Source organism: Glandiceps talaboti, chromosome 4 (genome assembly GCF_964340395.1).
Source record: "Glandiceps talaboti chromosome 4, keGlaTala1.1, whole genome shotgun sequence".
Classification (NCBI taxonomy): domain Eukaryota; kingdom Metazoa; phylum Hemichordata; class Enteropneusta; family Spengelidae; genus Glandiceps; species Glandiceps talaboti.
Window position 1 is genome coordinate 28,794,681 of NC_135552.1, and position 16,811 is coordinate 28,811,491.

Here is a 16,811-nt window from a genome sequence, read left to right on the forward strand (position 1 = left end):
ATAGTAAGAACACAATCATCAGCGATGGTTAGCATGACTGTATTACCGTGGACGTCTTGTGTGCATCGACACCGATTCTCGTCACAGCACGTAGTCTTTTCAAAACTTTTATTACTGTATATTGTCAACCAACATAGAACAAAAGGTACACCTTTGTACAAATTCGGATAATGGACTAAAAAGCCTTCAAGGCAGCGATCACTCGGAACAAAACAAACGACACAAAATGATGGACATTTTGAGGTAAATAAAGGCATCTAGCAGCTTTTACCACATCAGATTTTAATCAGATTGCAATAGCCCGTGCTTCCCACTGCCATTTAAGATATTTGATATAACACACCTGGGTATATAGGGATTTAAAACATTGACGCTGATAACAGAAAGAGTTGATAGCCGATGGGGAAAATTGAATGGAGGTCCACAAATCATTTTATACGAAACTTAGTCTTAGATTAGTCCATATAACTTGAAATTAACATACATTGAAAAGCACTTATACATTTTAGTCACTCAGTTACAGAGTTTACTTCTGTCTTCTCGTTTGGCCAATTATATGATGATGATGTCATGACGACATAATGTGTATTGTCAATCTTTCGACAGTCAGTAACACTCTACAGCATTCAGTAATATGTATATCCATGTATGTATGCATGATTCGATTACTTTCCCAATCTCACAGCTGGATCAACCACCCGGCACCCTCAATAGTTGACACATCACCCTACGAAAAAAATACATTAAATACGAGACTGACAGGGTGCTTGTACCGTGCTTTTCTGACGGAGCTTTCAACCACATCTAAAATAAAACAAACGCAAACTTAAAGCAAACATTTAAACAAAAAAGATAAACATTACAGATACATGTATATTAATTGTGGCATTTGAAGAAGATGCTCTGAAGTTAGTCTAGAGGCTATCCATGGCTTCGAGTATCTTCTCACTTCTAGCTGAGGTGAAGAGAGATTTTGATATTCAAAGGCAGGGACAGGCTCTAGACTACTGAGAAGTCTGCCTCTCCGTTTTCTGATCATGCATTCTACCTATTAAAATAGCCCAATGGTATAACTGTAATTCGTTACATATGGGAATGAGTTAGCTTTCAACCTTGTTCAAGCAAGGTACATCGCTCAGTGAAAATCAAGAAAATGCAATTACATAAATTCATAAGTTCTCAAATTCCTGGCTGTAGCTTGATAGCGTCCGGTTTCTGTGGCTAAACTGTGTGACGACAATCTATATTTAGCGATTAATTTCTTAAAATGCAGTGGTATGGGCTCGGATCACTATTATCTGAGGTCTAGTCTACAATGATAGTCTGTAAGATACCGACGTGTTGTGCCGCCATATCAGCTACTAGTATTCGTGGTGTTACCGTGACGTGTGAAGAGCAGGTCCATGCGATGAAAGCGGAACGACACGACGTCTTTCGTGAACGACGCCATAGTAGAATTTATGAATATGTCCATACGTCTGGATGAATTTGAAAAGTCTCTGCCATTCTCAGGATTCACGCTTGTCTTCCTGTTATAATAGAAGGCAGTTTACCTGAAACAGACGTATCTCGACAAAAAATCCTACAAACAGCTACATTATTTTTATTGTTATGATTAGGTTGATATCAGTTTCTGCACCCACTATTTCTTGCGAGACTTCACGATTTTCGCGATTTTATTTTATTTTTTTCTCGAATACGTAAAAGAAAAGTTTAGGGTCGGCGTGAAAAACTATAGGTGGGGTCGGGTAACCGGAACCAAACAACTTTTTTTCTTTGGCCTTATATGTGAAATTGTATCATTTTCAATGGATGATTTTTAGCACAACTGAACTGAGGTTCAGTAGTGCTATAGGGATCGCCCGGCGTCTGTCTGTCTGTCTGTCTGTATGTCTGTCTGTCTGTCTGTCTGTCTGTCTGTCTGTCTGTCTGTCTGTTTGTCTGTCTGTCTGTCTGTCTCTCCCTGTGTGTGTATGTGTGTGTGTGTGTGTGTGTGTGTGTGTGTGTGTGTGTGTGTGTGTGTGTGTGTGTAAACAACTTAAAGTCAAAAACCGCTGAACCGATTGCCATGATATTTGGTGGGTCCATTACCTTGGGTGTCTAGTTGGGAAATTGTTCAAATCAAAATGATCGCATCACAGGTGTGTGATTTGGGTAAAAAATGTGATTTTTGGTCAAAAAACTTAAACTCAGAAACTACAGGGCAGATTGGTGCGAAATTTGGTGGGGATGTAAAGTAAGATTTGTTCATGACATGATGATTCCATCAGTGATATGCAAATTAGGGCTAAAAATGTGTCTTTTTGGTTAAAAATCTATACTTCCAAAACTACTGAGCAGATTGGGCTGAAATTTAATGGGAATGCATTTTTTTTTTTTTTTTTTTTTTTTTTTTTTTTTTTTTTTTTTCAAAAAAAAAAAAAAAAAAAAAAAAAAAAAATAATGGGAATGCATCTAGGGATGTATGGATGAAGAAATATTAACCATACAACCATGACCACGCCCATAGCAACAGCCAAACGGTCGTGTATTTCAAAGATAACAACAGGAATAAACATTCAAAAAACGTATGTAAATTTGCCTAGCAACAAGACCACGCCCATAGCAACAGCCAAATAATCACATATATTGCAAAGATAACGGGGAATAATAGACAATTGAATAAACTTTCAAAAAATGTATGTAAATATGCCTAGCAACAAGACCGCGCCCATAGCAACAGCCAAATGATCACGTATATTGCAAAGATAATACCAGGAATTCATACACAAGTGAACAAAAACATACAAAAATGTATGCAAATATATCTAACAACATGACCACGCCCATAGCAACAGCCAAATAATAGCATATATCGTAAAGATAGCTACATGGTTGGCTAGGCAACTGGATAGTCATTCACCAAATGAACACTTATTGTTAGCATGGACTACCATATGGATAAACATTTTTAAAAACTGTACAGTTGTGCTACAATGCCATTGGCGGTATTTTTTATGGTCGCGAACCATCCATCGAATTGAATGTAAGCTTTATCAGTTAAGAGAGAAAGATTATCTGAGATAATATTATGACAGTGTGACAAGGCATTTGATTACATTCTCTCAAGGCGGGCATATTGTTTCACCTGACGCAACGAAAAATAATTCGTGGTGCGTCTCGGCTCGTGTCGTAAAGTAGCCCGTGGTTTCACGACGATCACTGGATTCTTGTATCCCAAACTAGATCCACGACAGTTTCACGGTTAACATAGTTTTAAACCCAATAATTGATGTCCATCATTCGTTCTGATAAAAATAATAGGACGTTAGTGTTGTTCTATTGTCAACTTTCAGTTTATCACACCAGTTGCTAGAACAAAAGACGATGTCACACGGTACTAAAGAGCAGGGTTACCATGGCAATATTGAGCTAGTTAATGGTACGAGGAAATGAGTACATCCTATTATCCGTATATCGTCCCGAAGTGGTACGTACATAGAAACACTAATGTGTAGTTAATTTTAATATCTGTATAGATACATCCTCTTTGTGTATTGATTAACATTAAAACAGATCCATGCCAGTGTTAGTTCCACTTCCAGCAACCATGACTGGTATTGATTGGACGAAAATAAGTCTCTATAAGGTATACGGGTGTATGGTATATATTGTGATAACTTGAGTGTCCGGTATTTCTGAGCCGGGATTTGGAAATTATAATGAGCTGGAGTTTCAAGATATTTTAAACAAAACTGGCTCATAGCCTGAATGGTGAGTAATTTCGAGGGACGTAGCTCCTACTCGATTCCCCGAGGCAGTTGTAGGTAAACCATTCACTTGATCATCTCATGAGAAGCCGCAGGGTGGTTATCTGTGTCCATCTACATTTGGAAATGCTGTGTTGCAACATATGTGTAGTGTAGCGGTGAGCTTGACTAAGAATCATGATTTGAGGACTTGCTGACTGGTTTATTGTTGCTATGGTAAGTTCTGATCCTGATTCTTGTGTTTCATTACAATATGCGTACGCCCCCCCCCCCTTTCACCATGCTCGGGTGCAATTCACATTTAAAAAATCGTACCATTAAGTCTGAGTGAATTTTTAAACCTTCTCAAAACCGTAGCTATGCATTTCTACTCTGCTTTGTAGGCACGCGCTGTACGATATCTGCAAGATATATAGGCCTAAAAACAAGCAATATATTGTACTCTGATAAAATATGATAGTTAATATGTTATGAAAATAAATGACTGTTCGATAAACGTGCCCTTCTGAAACCTCAAAATACCTCTGTTGATAAGAACATAGCACAAGGCAAAAGAGAACGAAAGGTTACATTCATCCTGAGGCGAAAAAAAGAGGGATTGTTTGTTGTAAGATTGTAAGGAACTGTTGATAATTCATTTGTGTGTGTGTGTGTGTGTGTGTGGGGGGGGGGGGTGGGGTTATATTTTTTTTCAACAACAGCAAAGATACACAATACCCCATGTGTTATTTACGAGTTTTCATGATTTAGTGTCGTTGTAGCATCAATGCAATCCATCATTATGAAATATAACCGTACATGGTTGTCGAAATGAGTGCTCTACTGAGTGTACATGTACCATATGTTTATTAGTGATAACATTATATCACCTGCGTAGATGACACTTAACGATATACTACACCAACTCAACATATATCCATTAAATTAAATCGATTGATCTCGGTATTAAACATGAGTCGGCAAAATGGTCTTCTTCTTTGTCACCAAGTATCCATTTATAATTTTCAGTATGTTATAATGTGTTCGGTCGTACATAATCGAAATAATGCCCATGATTTTACATGTTGACCTAAAATCTCTTTGCATTGCTGTGTTTGTAGCTTTGTTGTAAATATCACATAGGCTGAAACTGTAAGACTAGTTTTCGCTACTACACTATTCCGCTATCCTAAAATGACATTTGATTTTTTTTGTAAATTTTCGCTATGGAATAGCGTAGTAGCGTGAAGTCTACTGGTAGGCTAAGCGTAATCTGGATGCCAACGTGGTCTTTAACGATACCGTATAGGTACTAGACTAGCTAAGAGAGGCTAGCCAAGTAAATTCTATTCGTAATCCAGAACGATTTCCATGAGTTCCCAATCACAACAATGAATCAACAATCATCCAACAATTACATTACGTAAGCCATACACAGATTACTTTGAAGAAATCAAACCAAGTTTATGACTCGTCTTTCTGTAAATCTTTTGTGTCAGTTACCCAAAAATTCATGTCATCCTGAACTACACTGTGCCCTACATTTTGGTTAGGTCAGACTGTCCTTCAAAATGTCAGGAATTGTATGGAAGATTATGAACTGCATTGCAGTTTGTCCTGCTAGTAAATGTGATACAGGTTTCAGAAGTCAAGAGAATGAAAAGGCCTTTGTCAGACTCTTGTCCCGACGTACTCTGTCTGCAAGCAGGACCGTACATTTATACGTATAAACTAAAAGATAACTTACATCCATGCAATGGTTTTGGTACATATTCACCCACTGCAACTATTCAACGGAATAGATGGTGTTCGTCCATGTAGTTTACATTAGTTTAATCAGACATATGCAAACACCGCAAGTATTGATATTGCAATAAAAAGTGGTAAAGTGTTGCCACAACCACGCACTCTAGCGTTCCAAAGCTTCGAGTAGTGCATACTTCAAGAAATTTCCCATTTTAGAGAATAGAATAGAATAGAATAGAATAGAATAGAATAGAATAGAATAGAATAGAATAGAATAGAACAGAACAGAACAGAACAGAATTGGATTTCAAGCTATCGTGACATAGACTTGGCCTTTAGAGTTGTATGAATTGTGCTGCATTCTATCGTAGCTCAGTATACAGTGTTCTCCCCTCTACAGAAAAACATGGTCTTGCCAATCTAGAGTTCTGTCGTACCTCAAAGGTGTTCTACCATCATCGTGTCCAAAATCCTTATCGTTCGTCAAGTTCATTGTTCTTGTGTCTATGTGATGAGTATTTAAAGCTTGTGCTTGAACCGTGCGCTGAAGACGTACATATTTAATGCGAAACTATGCATATTGTTTGTACTACTGATATGTAAATCATTATGTTAATTAGATGTCGTCAATGCTATCTATCCAAGCTCAGACCACTATAGAGAATAGTTTTCAGATCTGGCTAGGCTAGTAGTCTAGTGCTGTCATTCATCGAATCTCAAGATCTCTCTTTACGAAATTGACATCCAGACTATTAGCCTAAAGACTTGTCGTTGATTTTCAAATCATTTCCAATTGAGGATCTCTATTGAAAGCCAAACGACATGTCTCTGGGCTATGATAATGGTATAAAGAAAGGTAAACTTACGAAGACCAAAATATAATGTGATTACTTATCTCACTCACCTAAACAAGCTCAACACAATGAATTTACATATTGACGAATTGGGTGGGCGCAGTGCTATTGCAACTAAAAATATAATCACGATTAATTTCAATTTACAAGGAGATGTCAACCAAACTTTTTTCGTGGAAGTTTCTAGAAGCCAACTTGTTATTGTGACATATAACTGTATGTTGAACTACTAGCCAATATCATGAATGTAGCATGTGCGCATGCCCACTTCGGCAACAATGTAGGGGGATAGGTCATGGATTATTTTTAGGAATCAGACACAATGAGAATATCCTGATTTCAACATAACAATGACTTTCACTGAAGTAGATAAATCTAACGATAATGAATACACCCTGATGTTATCACCAGTAGCACTTACTACAAACACTTCAATTCAGATCGAATGCTCGATCGACAGTGTTGTGAAAGACTGAAATATCGGGTGAGAAAGATGTACTCATAAGCGCGGTTCGGTCATGATGGTAGTTGTCAACGGAAGTGCTCTTCATAGAATCCGAGAGGTAGCTGTTATTGTTGTTGTGGATATCCGTTCATAAATGCAGCCCTCATCGAAACCATCCTTTGATGAGAAGAGCCGTGCCGTTTCATGATAAAAGATTTGACCATTATCGCATCATAAACATAAGGACAAGACATCCAATTTAAACCACCGTTTTATTGGTATTGATCCTGGGTCATCACCTGGCTTCTGCCGTTAGTCGGTATAAAGTTGACGGTGTTTTTTTGAAGGGTACTGTAACACGCAGGGTGTTCCATAAATAAATTATGACTTGTTTGCATATTCAATAAACCATAATCATAAAAATTCCGTCATATATGGGGGGTATGTACATGTATATAAACCACTGTCAAAGAGTACGTTACGGTAGTACGCTGGATGCCTTATTATTGGCAACTTGAACAGAGACTGTAAGCACTGATTGAGTCACGTTGACATTGAAAAGAGAACAACCGAACACTACTGACTGAAGCAGGTATATAATATTAATTTAAATTGCTGTCACGCTTTATTTTTTCCCTTCTTGTAAACTTAAGAAAGAGTATATGTGAGAGTTCGCTAACATTTGCAAATTTTTAATTTAAGGAGCGGTGTGTCCTTCAAGTTCGAGGACGGGAGTTTTGATTGTTCACTCGTTAGAGTATCTATGTCTTGTTTAGGCTTGTCACCTCGCGTACTCATTGAGTGCACTTCATACACTTGTACAAGCAGGCCAAGGCAATGTAACCAGACAGTGAGAATTGAATGAGTCATACGTTTATGTAAAAGTTGACAACTAAACATAAAATCATGTGCTGTTTTTGTTTTTGTTTTTACTAACTATCAAATATTGGCGTAGTGTTCCGTATCAAAAGCTTAATTTGCTCTCCTGGTCCGACCTGACTATTTTTTGAGTAACTCATTCTGTGCTAAAACACCATAAAAGATGGAGTACATCTCACCTGATCATTTTATTCGGAAAACATCGTAACTTTTTTATTAAAAAGACCTTGGCTTGTTTCTTTACCTTTGAGTTCTGGTTCGGACGTAAAAAGGGGTTGTAGAAAACACAGCGGTGTCTCGTGAGCAATTAACATCCGTCGAACCATGAGCTAATTAGTACATATCCATGGTCGAACCAAGGCTTTTGTTGAACGAATGAATGAATCATACATAGTCATAGCCCTCGTCTCCACGGTTGAGTGATATTCAATTAGACTGGACATGGTAATTAGGGAAGCGTCAATTCCCTTTTTGTATTTGCTCATTTGTATGCAAGGTCGCTAGACAGGATGACACATTTTGAAGCTAAACTTCACCTGTCCGATATATTCGTCAGTTTCTCGGATTTGGTATTCTTTGTTGATTCTCGGCAAAGACAGGTATAAATACCAACCTCTGTGATGCCAACCCACGGCTACTTAAAGTGTTCGTACTAGTTTGATAGTTTATATTGACTGTATAGTTTTTGTGACCCGTGCTAAGTAAGTTCATGTTTCCCAGCCTGGGTTCCCAATAGTTATGGAATTTCTCTTGGATATGTGAATGGAAAAGTAGAGGTGGGGAATCCGGGGCAAAGTTTACGTCCGTGCATGAACTTTGTACTGGTGTATGAACAGGTAGAAGCCGGGGATAGAAGTCGCCGTCAGGTACGACGGGACGCATGACAGCTTACATGTATTTCGAATTCTTGAAGTGTTAATTTATCAGCATTCATGTCAGTGTCTTGAAAGACTATTTATGGGTGCGTCATTTAACAATCGCTACAACCCTTCACCTACTTTCGGATGCACGTGTGGTTTCCACGGTCTCGTCATCAGCGCCCTCACAGGGAGAGACACCTTCCGTAAACAAAAAGGTGTGACTCATCTATACTGAGACTGCAATAATCCCAGAGAGGAAATGCTCATACGTAATGTTTCAGGTATTCAGCTAAATATAAAATAGGTAGAAAAGTTATATTTTATGTTATTCATTGTTTTTCTGTCTGGCTTGACTCAACAGGAATTGAGGTTATTACAATAAGAACAGCACCGGCCTACACCGAACGGGGAAACAAGAAGGAAACTTGAAGAAAACTTGTGTTATCACGTATACATATCTAGTATCTACAGACATTGGCCAGAACATTATAAGCAATCATGGCTCTGTACAATGAAACACATCCAGACGTTTCTGTCACCGGAGAACCATCATACCACGTTATGAACACGTCAGGGGGAAACGTTATGAACACGTCAGGGGGCAACTACTCATTGACACCTGTCGGAATGCCTGTTATGAAGTGTTTTCCAGGCATCTATCCAGCCAGGCTGTACATTAGAGGTACTTTTTGCTCTTTTACATGCCTTTTTTAAATGTAAAGAATTTGTTTACACTTATTCTGTTAATAGTGTAATTTCTTTTAGTTCAGACAGTCAGTACAGCGACATGTCGAAACAACCGAAACAGACCGACAAATAGACAGACATGCAGACAGAGAGACAGATATACACCATTTGATATAAAATCCAAGCTCATCTCGTCATTTCGACTATCTTATTTGTTTAGGTAACCCAATAACAATTTATAGGTGTAACGTGACGACTTGTCTGTTTCATCCGTGTGTTCATCGCAAAATAAATATACAGTTTCATGTCGTGTGTTTACATCCTATTCAAATAGTGTACATTTCTTTCACAGGTACATATATATATCGTAGGCAAATACTCGAACTCAGTGATACAGTGTGTTTGACGAAAAGGTTTCTCATTACCTCTAACATTTCAATCCGAACTTGTCATCCCTTTTGTGGCATTATTAATGTGGCTAATAAAAATCGCTTGTGGCTACAGAAAATCATTTTGATTTTTGCCACAGATGTAACGTGTAGCCAATGTAGCCATAGTCTAGTGCTATCCCTCATCGCATCTTGTAGATCTCTCCACACGGTTTAGAGACCACGTTAGCATCCAGACTAGTGTACCCACTGGATATTTTATTCTGCTACACTCGTTAAATATCTAGAGACAGAATGTAGGGGAGTCACATATCCAACAAGAAGACAGGCTAAACGTATGACTGATACACTTGGAATCCTAGCTAGTGCTAAACCCTGACTGAGACTTATTCTCCAACAATGTACTACTTTGTATATTAAATCTCAGACCACTTTACACGACTGTTGTCCCCTTCACGTGTATCAATTATTACCCAAGGGGTGTGTGTATGCCCGTATTTTATGTGTAAATATGATTTACGGCGAATTATAAATACCTGTATATCTTGTATGTTTCGAATCGATGTAATACCACCAAGGTAACGCAAGAATGCAAACCATTGATAGAAATTCTTTCATTTGTGTATAACGTACAGAAAAAGGAACAGAATGTCGTGATGTGATAGTCTGAATGAGGCTAGTCCAGTAAGTTAATCCACATAGTCCGGCGGACAGGGCTAGTTTACGTCGAAAGACGTGCGTGTCCGCGTGTATAACCGTGACGTACATGTATAATACGTAGGCCTAAAAATATTACATTTCGCAACTCATGTATTTAAGTAATCCATACTTGTAGTCGTACAGTTTATGTTGTGTTAATTTAATCAAAGTCAAAGTGAAAGCGAGTCAATGTAGTTTACACAAGGTCCAGATTATACCGTCGGTACAACTAAAGTTGTTGTCGAAATTACTGCCATAAAATTTTATATAAAATGAGTGATTTTTGAAAGAAACACCCTCTTGAAATATCAAACCTTTCATAAATCGAGATATTTGTCTATATATTTTTCAACAGTTTGGGAAACAGAACATATCATTATGGTTAGCATTGCCGTTCTACTTACTGCCATTGTTATTGCCATTTTCTTGGACTCGTTCGTGTTTTTAACTGCTCAGATTCCACTGAAAAGACGGAGAAGTAGAATCCTATGGATTATGGGTATTTATCCAGTAAGTATCACTTAAATTCCATTTCACTACCTGAAACTGAAGGTAAACCTTTTTATAACCTTAGCTCAGATTTTTTGACTCAATGATATACTATTCGCTTATACAAATGATCAAAATTCAGTTCGCTTATATTTTTGGTTAATTTTGTTGTGTACTAGAACTTTAATTTGACACTTATTAAGCCCCAATACAAATTGTAGATTTCAACTTTGCTATACGCAATTCTACCATGCGAAAACTACTTCCTCGGTGAAGGTTCTCAACCATGATATAATGTCAGAATTTTTTTCCGGTACCACATAGTTTGAGACAGAAATTTTGTTTTAAAATTCATCCATGTTAAAGGAACTTATTTGATTTCGGATAAAAAGTAGCCTATATACTATTTTAATGTTGTATCGTATAATAAATAATGACTTATCTTTTCCCCTAAAGGTTTTTGCATTGTCGTCGTTGATGGCGCTGTTCATTCCGCGAGCAAGTATCATTACCAGTTTCACTGCTTCAGTGTAAGTATTATTCAGTGTATGAAATAAACAAATATTTCAGATTTAGTGTGCTTAGCCTCCTACCTTGCTGTAGTAGATGATTACAAAAATGACTTGAATGTCTGACAAGTGTCGCACCACAGTTTGCTTATTTGGCACAGCCCAGTGTTCTTATCTTGCTCGGACTCCAACAACTTGAATGCTGTTTGTTCCGAATATTTTATTCCAGCATTGTCCAGTCACGCAGGCTCTTGTAAAGAATTTGACTAACAGAAATTCTGCTAATTCTATCGTTGATTTGTTTGAATTTAATCAACATCTTTATGATCTTGCTAACAGGCACATATGCGAATGTAGTCTGTTGTGTCGGATTGTACAAACACGCGACCACCCTACCCTTTTACTTATATTTGTCATCTATATAAATTCTAGGTACTTATCTGTGACCTTGTATCAGTTCATGTTGTTGATCTTCGATTATTTTGGTGGTTTTTCTGCAATGGTAATGATGTTGAAAGGAGAGAAGATGATGATTGGAACGCCACCAGTTCTGATTTTAATATGTTGTATTTTACCTAAAGTACGAGTTACAAAGTAAGTTATATTCCTATATTCCTTATATTTGGTCACAAATATATAAGATTTGTAGATTTCAAACTATTATTGAAACAACTCAGTAGTTTTTTCTTAAAAGTTTCTGCATCATAAATTTCGTCAAACTATACTGCTTTGATACACTTCTTACATTCAAAGTACCCCCTGGCCGGTAATACATCAGATCTAATATTTTTTATTTTTCTACAGAAATAGCATCAAATGGCTTCGAAGGTGTGTACTCCAAGTTGCCTTTGTTCGACCATTGGTTCTTTTCATATCAGCCGTAATGTGGGCAGATAACAGTGGTCTCTATACCGTAGGAAAAGTAAGTTAAAACTTGTATAGACAGATCAAGATTAATCATCAGCTTACCCAGTTTTGAGCTGGGCTTTCGACTCTCAAAATATTTCAAACCACACAGATACACACGCATGCGCACGCACACACAGACAGACAGACAGACAGACACACACACACAGACACACACAGACACAGACACACACACACACACACACACACACACACACACACACACATTCATGATACGTATATAACAATCTGGCAAACCACACAAGTTGTGCCGTCAAGATGACCGTCGTTTATTGACAATGACATGGTTTTGGAACTTCTGTTGTCAGCAACTTGAAAGTGTCGTAATTTTATGGAGTCGAGGTATTGTTATTCTCCTTGTGATCTTGAATAATATTGGATGACTTAAGTATAATGTCTTTGATTTCCAGAAGTCCAGACACTTGTTTTATTAAAATTGATAGACGACTTTTGAACTCGTTTTCATCATAAACATATCCAACAAGCGTAGTATCAAATGTTAAATTTTCGCTGTTGTCGCTGGTAAAAACACAGTCTTTCGACTTGCTGAGTGTGTGACTCCGTTCACCTGTTCTATATTCATGGTAAAAATGGCGAGTGTAGTGGAATCACGGTCACGACACGGACCTTTTTAATAGTACGAACAGCAAACGAAAAGTCTTTAAGTATGTATCTAACCGATTTGTGTTTCGTTGTTCTTTGTAATCATAACATTTTGTATTCAATACTAAAAGTAATTAGCCTGATAGTGATCACATTAATTGCATCGAGAGACGTGTCAGTTGGAGACACTTGTTGAGTATCTGTTTGACGTCACCCGTGTACACAGGTGAAGTTGTAAGAATAAAAGTGAACTCTGGAGCCGATTTATAACAAGTGTACATATATTTATGTTTGCAGTTTTCGCCAAGAGATGCATTCTTGTACCTAAACATGATGAGTTTGGTGTCGACAGTGACAGCGTTTCAGTGCATTGTCATCCTATTCAAAGTCACAAAAGAACCGCTCAAAAATTACATGATCGTACCGAAGTTCTTCAGTGTCCAGCTTGCATTGATATTTAGCAACTTACAAAGTGTCATCATCGGCATGCTGATTGGTGCAGGCAAGATCCCATGTTCTAGTACGTGGTCCCGTCCAATGACCGGTCAATGTAAGTGTTACTTTTGCCGATGTTAGACCCCATCCTCTATCTCTCTCCCCCACCACACCCTACCACCATAACCCTATCCCAGCCGCTGTGAAATCGTCGTGGCGGCAATGCTGTTTTATATATGTCTAGTTCACCAGTTCCATATTCATTTACAGTCAGTTGTGTCAGACATCACCCAAACGGTGCACACATGTTTTCCATCTTTGATTCTTCAATGTGGGTAAATAAGGACACGTCGATCCCCGAACCGACTCATTCCAAATGAATACAAAAGTCTACATGGGCAAAAAGGAAAGAAGTTAACTTACCCCCAAATTGTATCTAGATCTGGTGGATCGTGGAAATTGGCGCTTTATAAATTCTCTGACTGACTGACTGACTGACTGACTGACTGACTGACTGACTGACTGACTGATTGATTGATTGACTGATTGATTGATTGATTGATTGATTGATTGATTGATTGATTGATTGATTGATTATACTTTTCCTCCTCTCGGCACAAGGTCATTGTGTTTTTTTAATATAGAGTTGATTTTTTTTAAATTCTAGAAATGTTGAATATATATTTTCCTTAATTGCTATTAAAAGCAACAATCAGTTTTTTTCAAAAAACATTTCGAAGAACTTATCTTATAGTTTCGTGCTGCAGATTACATCTATGTGGTATAAGTTCAAAAATGTTTCTCATTACAATTTTCTTCTTTTTATTTTAGTCATTCAAAACTTTGCCTTAATCGTCGAGATGTCCCTTTTCTGTGTGTTGGCCAGAGCGTCCTATCGTAAAAGGGCGGGTAATCTGGACTACGTCGCGCCACCACGACCATCCTTCTTCAGGCCCAAATCGTTCCTACCTCACCAAGAAAGAAACGGCGATGTTGAAAAATACCTAAAGGCTCAAGGACACTATGATGGCATTGATGGAAACAGCAACTCTCCAAAAACATATTCAGCTGAAGAACAGAAGTCCTACACACCGACTCTGAAAATGTATTCCAATTCTGACGGTAACTCTTATATTCAATATGCGGGTACAAAAACAGACGACGGCATACCAACTTCGGACATATAATGTCGCGCTCTGAATGAACAATATTTACAACAGTATCAGTTTCCATGACAACGTTAATAAAATAGGAAACCGTTTCATGAGTGTTTCATCGAGAAACAACAACAGCATACAATGTCATGTTCTAACGGGACAAAACTAAAGTGTACGTCATTCCACCTGCCCTCATCGGTCTTCTGTTTCTTTTGAGAGAGAAAGACCCAAATGCTTGAGGGCGATTAAAACAGTATCTCACAGACTATCAAAATAGAAACTGATTTGAACTAAAATTAGCTTACTGGGGATGTAAAGAGAATTTTACGTCATTTGGGGAAAACAACGTGGATATATATATATTTTATCACAGACTTGTACTCGTTTACAATTTGTATATTTATGCTAAAAAACTTACAGAAACAATCTTGATATAGTAGAAAAAATATGAACTATGCAAAACATTTGTTATTTTTTAAAGATAAAGTAAATTGAGTCGGTCAATTTTGTGTGGTGTGGGTGAGAGAAGTAACATTCCAAAAAGAGAACTTGTTACCATGACAACTATTTAACAATAACGAATATTCACTTTCCTTAACATACAACATGCTCTTATTTTCGTGTCATAATAGGTCACAGGTTTAACTTGATCTTTTGAGACATTCATATTAGCCTAGAGTCGAGTTGTGTAAGGATTTTGGCTTCCCTCCCACTAGCCTAGTCAAATAGTGTAGGGACTTTACCTATCGTTCCTAATGATGCAAAAGAGGCGATAGCCAAACTCCCCACATGACTTGACTCTAGGCTAGTGAGACTTTGATTTTTAAAATATTTCTCGCAGAGCGAGCTGTAATCAGTACGATAATATATGATGTGTCGTTTCGTCCTGTCAGCGAGGACATTTCGTTGAGGGCGGTGTGACACGACGTATGACAGTCTCAATAAGCGCGTTAAGCGGCCGTCCTCTTGCTTTAAGTGTTAACCTTGGATTGAATGTTTGAGAAGCAACACAGTAATCTTTGCCTCATATATAGTAACCCTTACCACATACTTCAACTTATGCAAAGTCCATGATGATATTTTACAGACACAGGCAAATGAAATCCTGTTCAATTGATTGTGAGCACTTAAATAGGTAAATTCAAAATACAAAATGTACTTATTTTTTAAAATGAAATTAGTTTTGAGAATGAACAGGGACGATGGACAACTTTGTGTCATAATTCTACGTGTACATTTAACTTGTCTCGAATTTACATATCTTACGTGTTGTGATGCCGCAAAGTCTTTCTCTTCCTTCCTACATTAGTACTATTTATTCGTTAATGTACTGATATTCTTAATATGCTTTTGAATATGTTTGCATTTGTACAATCTGTCATTTAGCTGCCAATATCAGTCCATGCTTCTCGCTCGTCCGTCGGACTTCTTATCCCTGAATCCCATCGACAGATGGCACTGTACATATATCACTGTCCGAACGTTCAGCACCTTTCATATATATTGTATATCACATTGTAATAGAGAATTGTTTATGTTAATGTTGTCGAATTGAATCCATTAAGAGTGATTATATGTACATAACTTGATTGTTGGAAGATTCTATTTTTGACGTGTTTTCTTCTACATTTTGCATATTAAAGAATGGTACCAAGAAAACCTGTTAACGTATAGTAATCCTTTTTTTCTAACACACTCTCACTCGCTCTCCCCTTTCTCTTTCTCTCTCCCTCTATTTGCGTTTAAAGTAGAGAGAGAGAGAGAGAGAGAGAGAGAGAGAGAGAGAGAGAGAGAGAGAGAGAGAGAGAGAGAGAGAGAGAGAGAGAGAGAGAGAGAGAGAGAGAGAGAGAGAGAGAGAGAGAGAGAGAGAGAGAGAGAGAGAGAGAGAGAGAGAGAGAGAGAGAGAGAGATCTCACTCGACACTTTAATGCAGACTTCTAGATCTAGAGATATTGGTCGTGATGTAACACGTACTAGTATTTATTGTATCGACTCTTTTCAAGTGATATGTCAATGAAACCCCACAAGTTCAGTTTTCTTCTCAATTCCAGCCATAATAACCACAATTACATGCAAAATATAAAAGAGTGTGACCCAACGAGTATCCGTCAAATGTGACTATAAATCACGCACAGATTGATTATTAAAGGGAGTAGGGACTTGTCAATTTCTTCACTATGGTGAGGCAAGGGGATTTTTATCGTCGATACAAGAAAATTTCTCTGACCTCACCTCCTTTTAAAATACGAAATAGTGTGACAGTCCACGCCACCCAATCTATATGCTGATTCAATAAATTTGAAATTTTCACTCTTAGTTTTTTGTTGTTGGCTTATTTCTATTTTGAATATGGATTTATAAATGTGTTAGGAGTTTGGCTTTGACAAACTGATATCTCCCCCGA

General features: G+C 37.6%; 1 protein-coding gene across 5 annotated transcripts in view; it reads left to right on the plus strand.

The window, feature by feature from the left end:
- The window catches only part of LOC144433797 (organic solute transporter subunit alpha-like), a 26,694-nt gene extending 10,642 nt beyond the window's left edge, over positions 1-16,052 (plus strand). The window contains exons 1-8 of one of the 5 annotated variants that reach the window (XM_078122158.1): positions 7,270-7,365; positions 8,874-9,194; positions 10,643-10,797; positions 11,233-11,306; positions 11,718-11,879; positions 12,090-12,207; positions 13,113-13,365; positions 14,082-16,052. In XM_078122158.1, the coding sequence (XP_077978284.1) occupies positions 9,011-9,194; positions 10,643-10,797; positions 11,233-11,306; positions 11,718-11,879; positions 12,090-12,207; positions 13,113-13,365; positions 14,082-14,437 (1,302 nt within the window). In that variant the 5' untranslated portion in view covers positions 7,270-7,365; positions 8,874-9,010 and the 3' untranslated portion in view covers positions 14,438-16,052. Of the gene's footprint in view, positions 1-7,269; positions 7,366-8,152; positions 8,252-8,319; positions 8,354-8,400; positions 8,519-8,873; positions 9,195-10,642; positions 10,798-11,232; positions 11,307-11,717; positions 11,880-12,089; positions 12,208-13,112; positions 13,366-14,081 lie in introns of those variants that run through there. The other 4 variants (XM_078122159.1, XM_078122160.1, XM_078122161.1 and 1 more) reach the window with 4 other exon arrangements.
- The last annotated feature ends 759 nt before the right edge of the window (positions 16,053-16,811 follow it).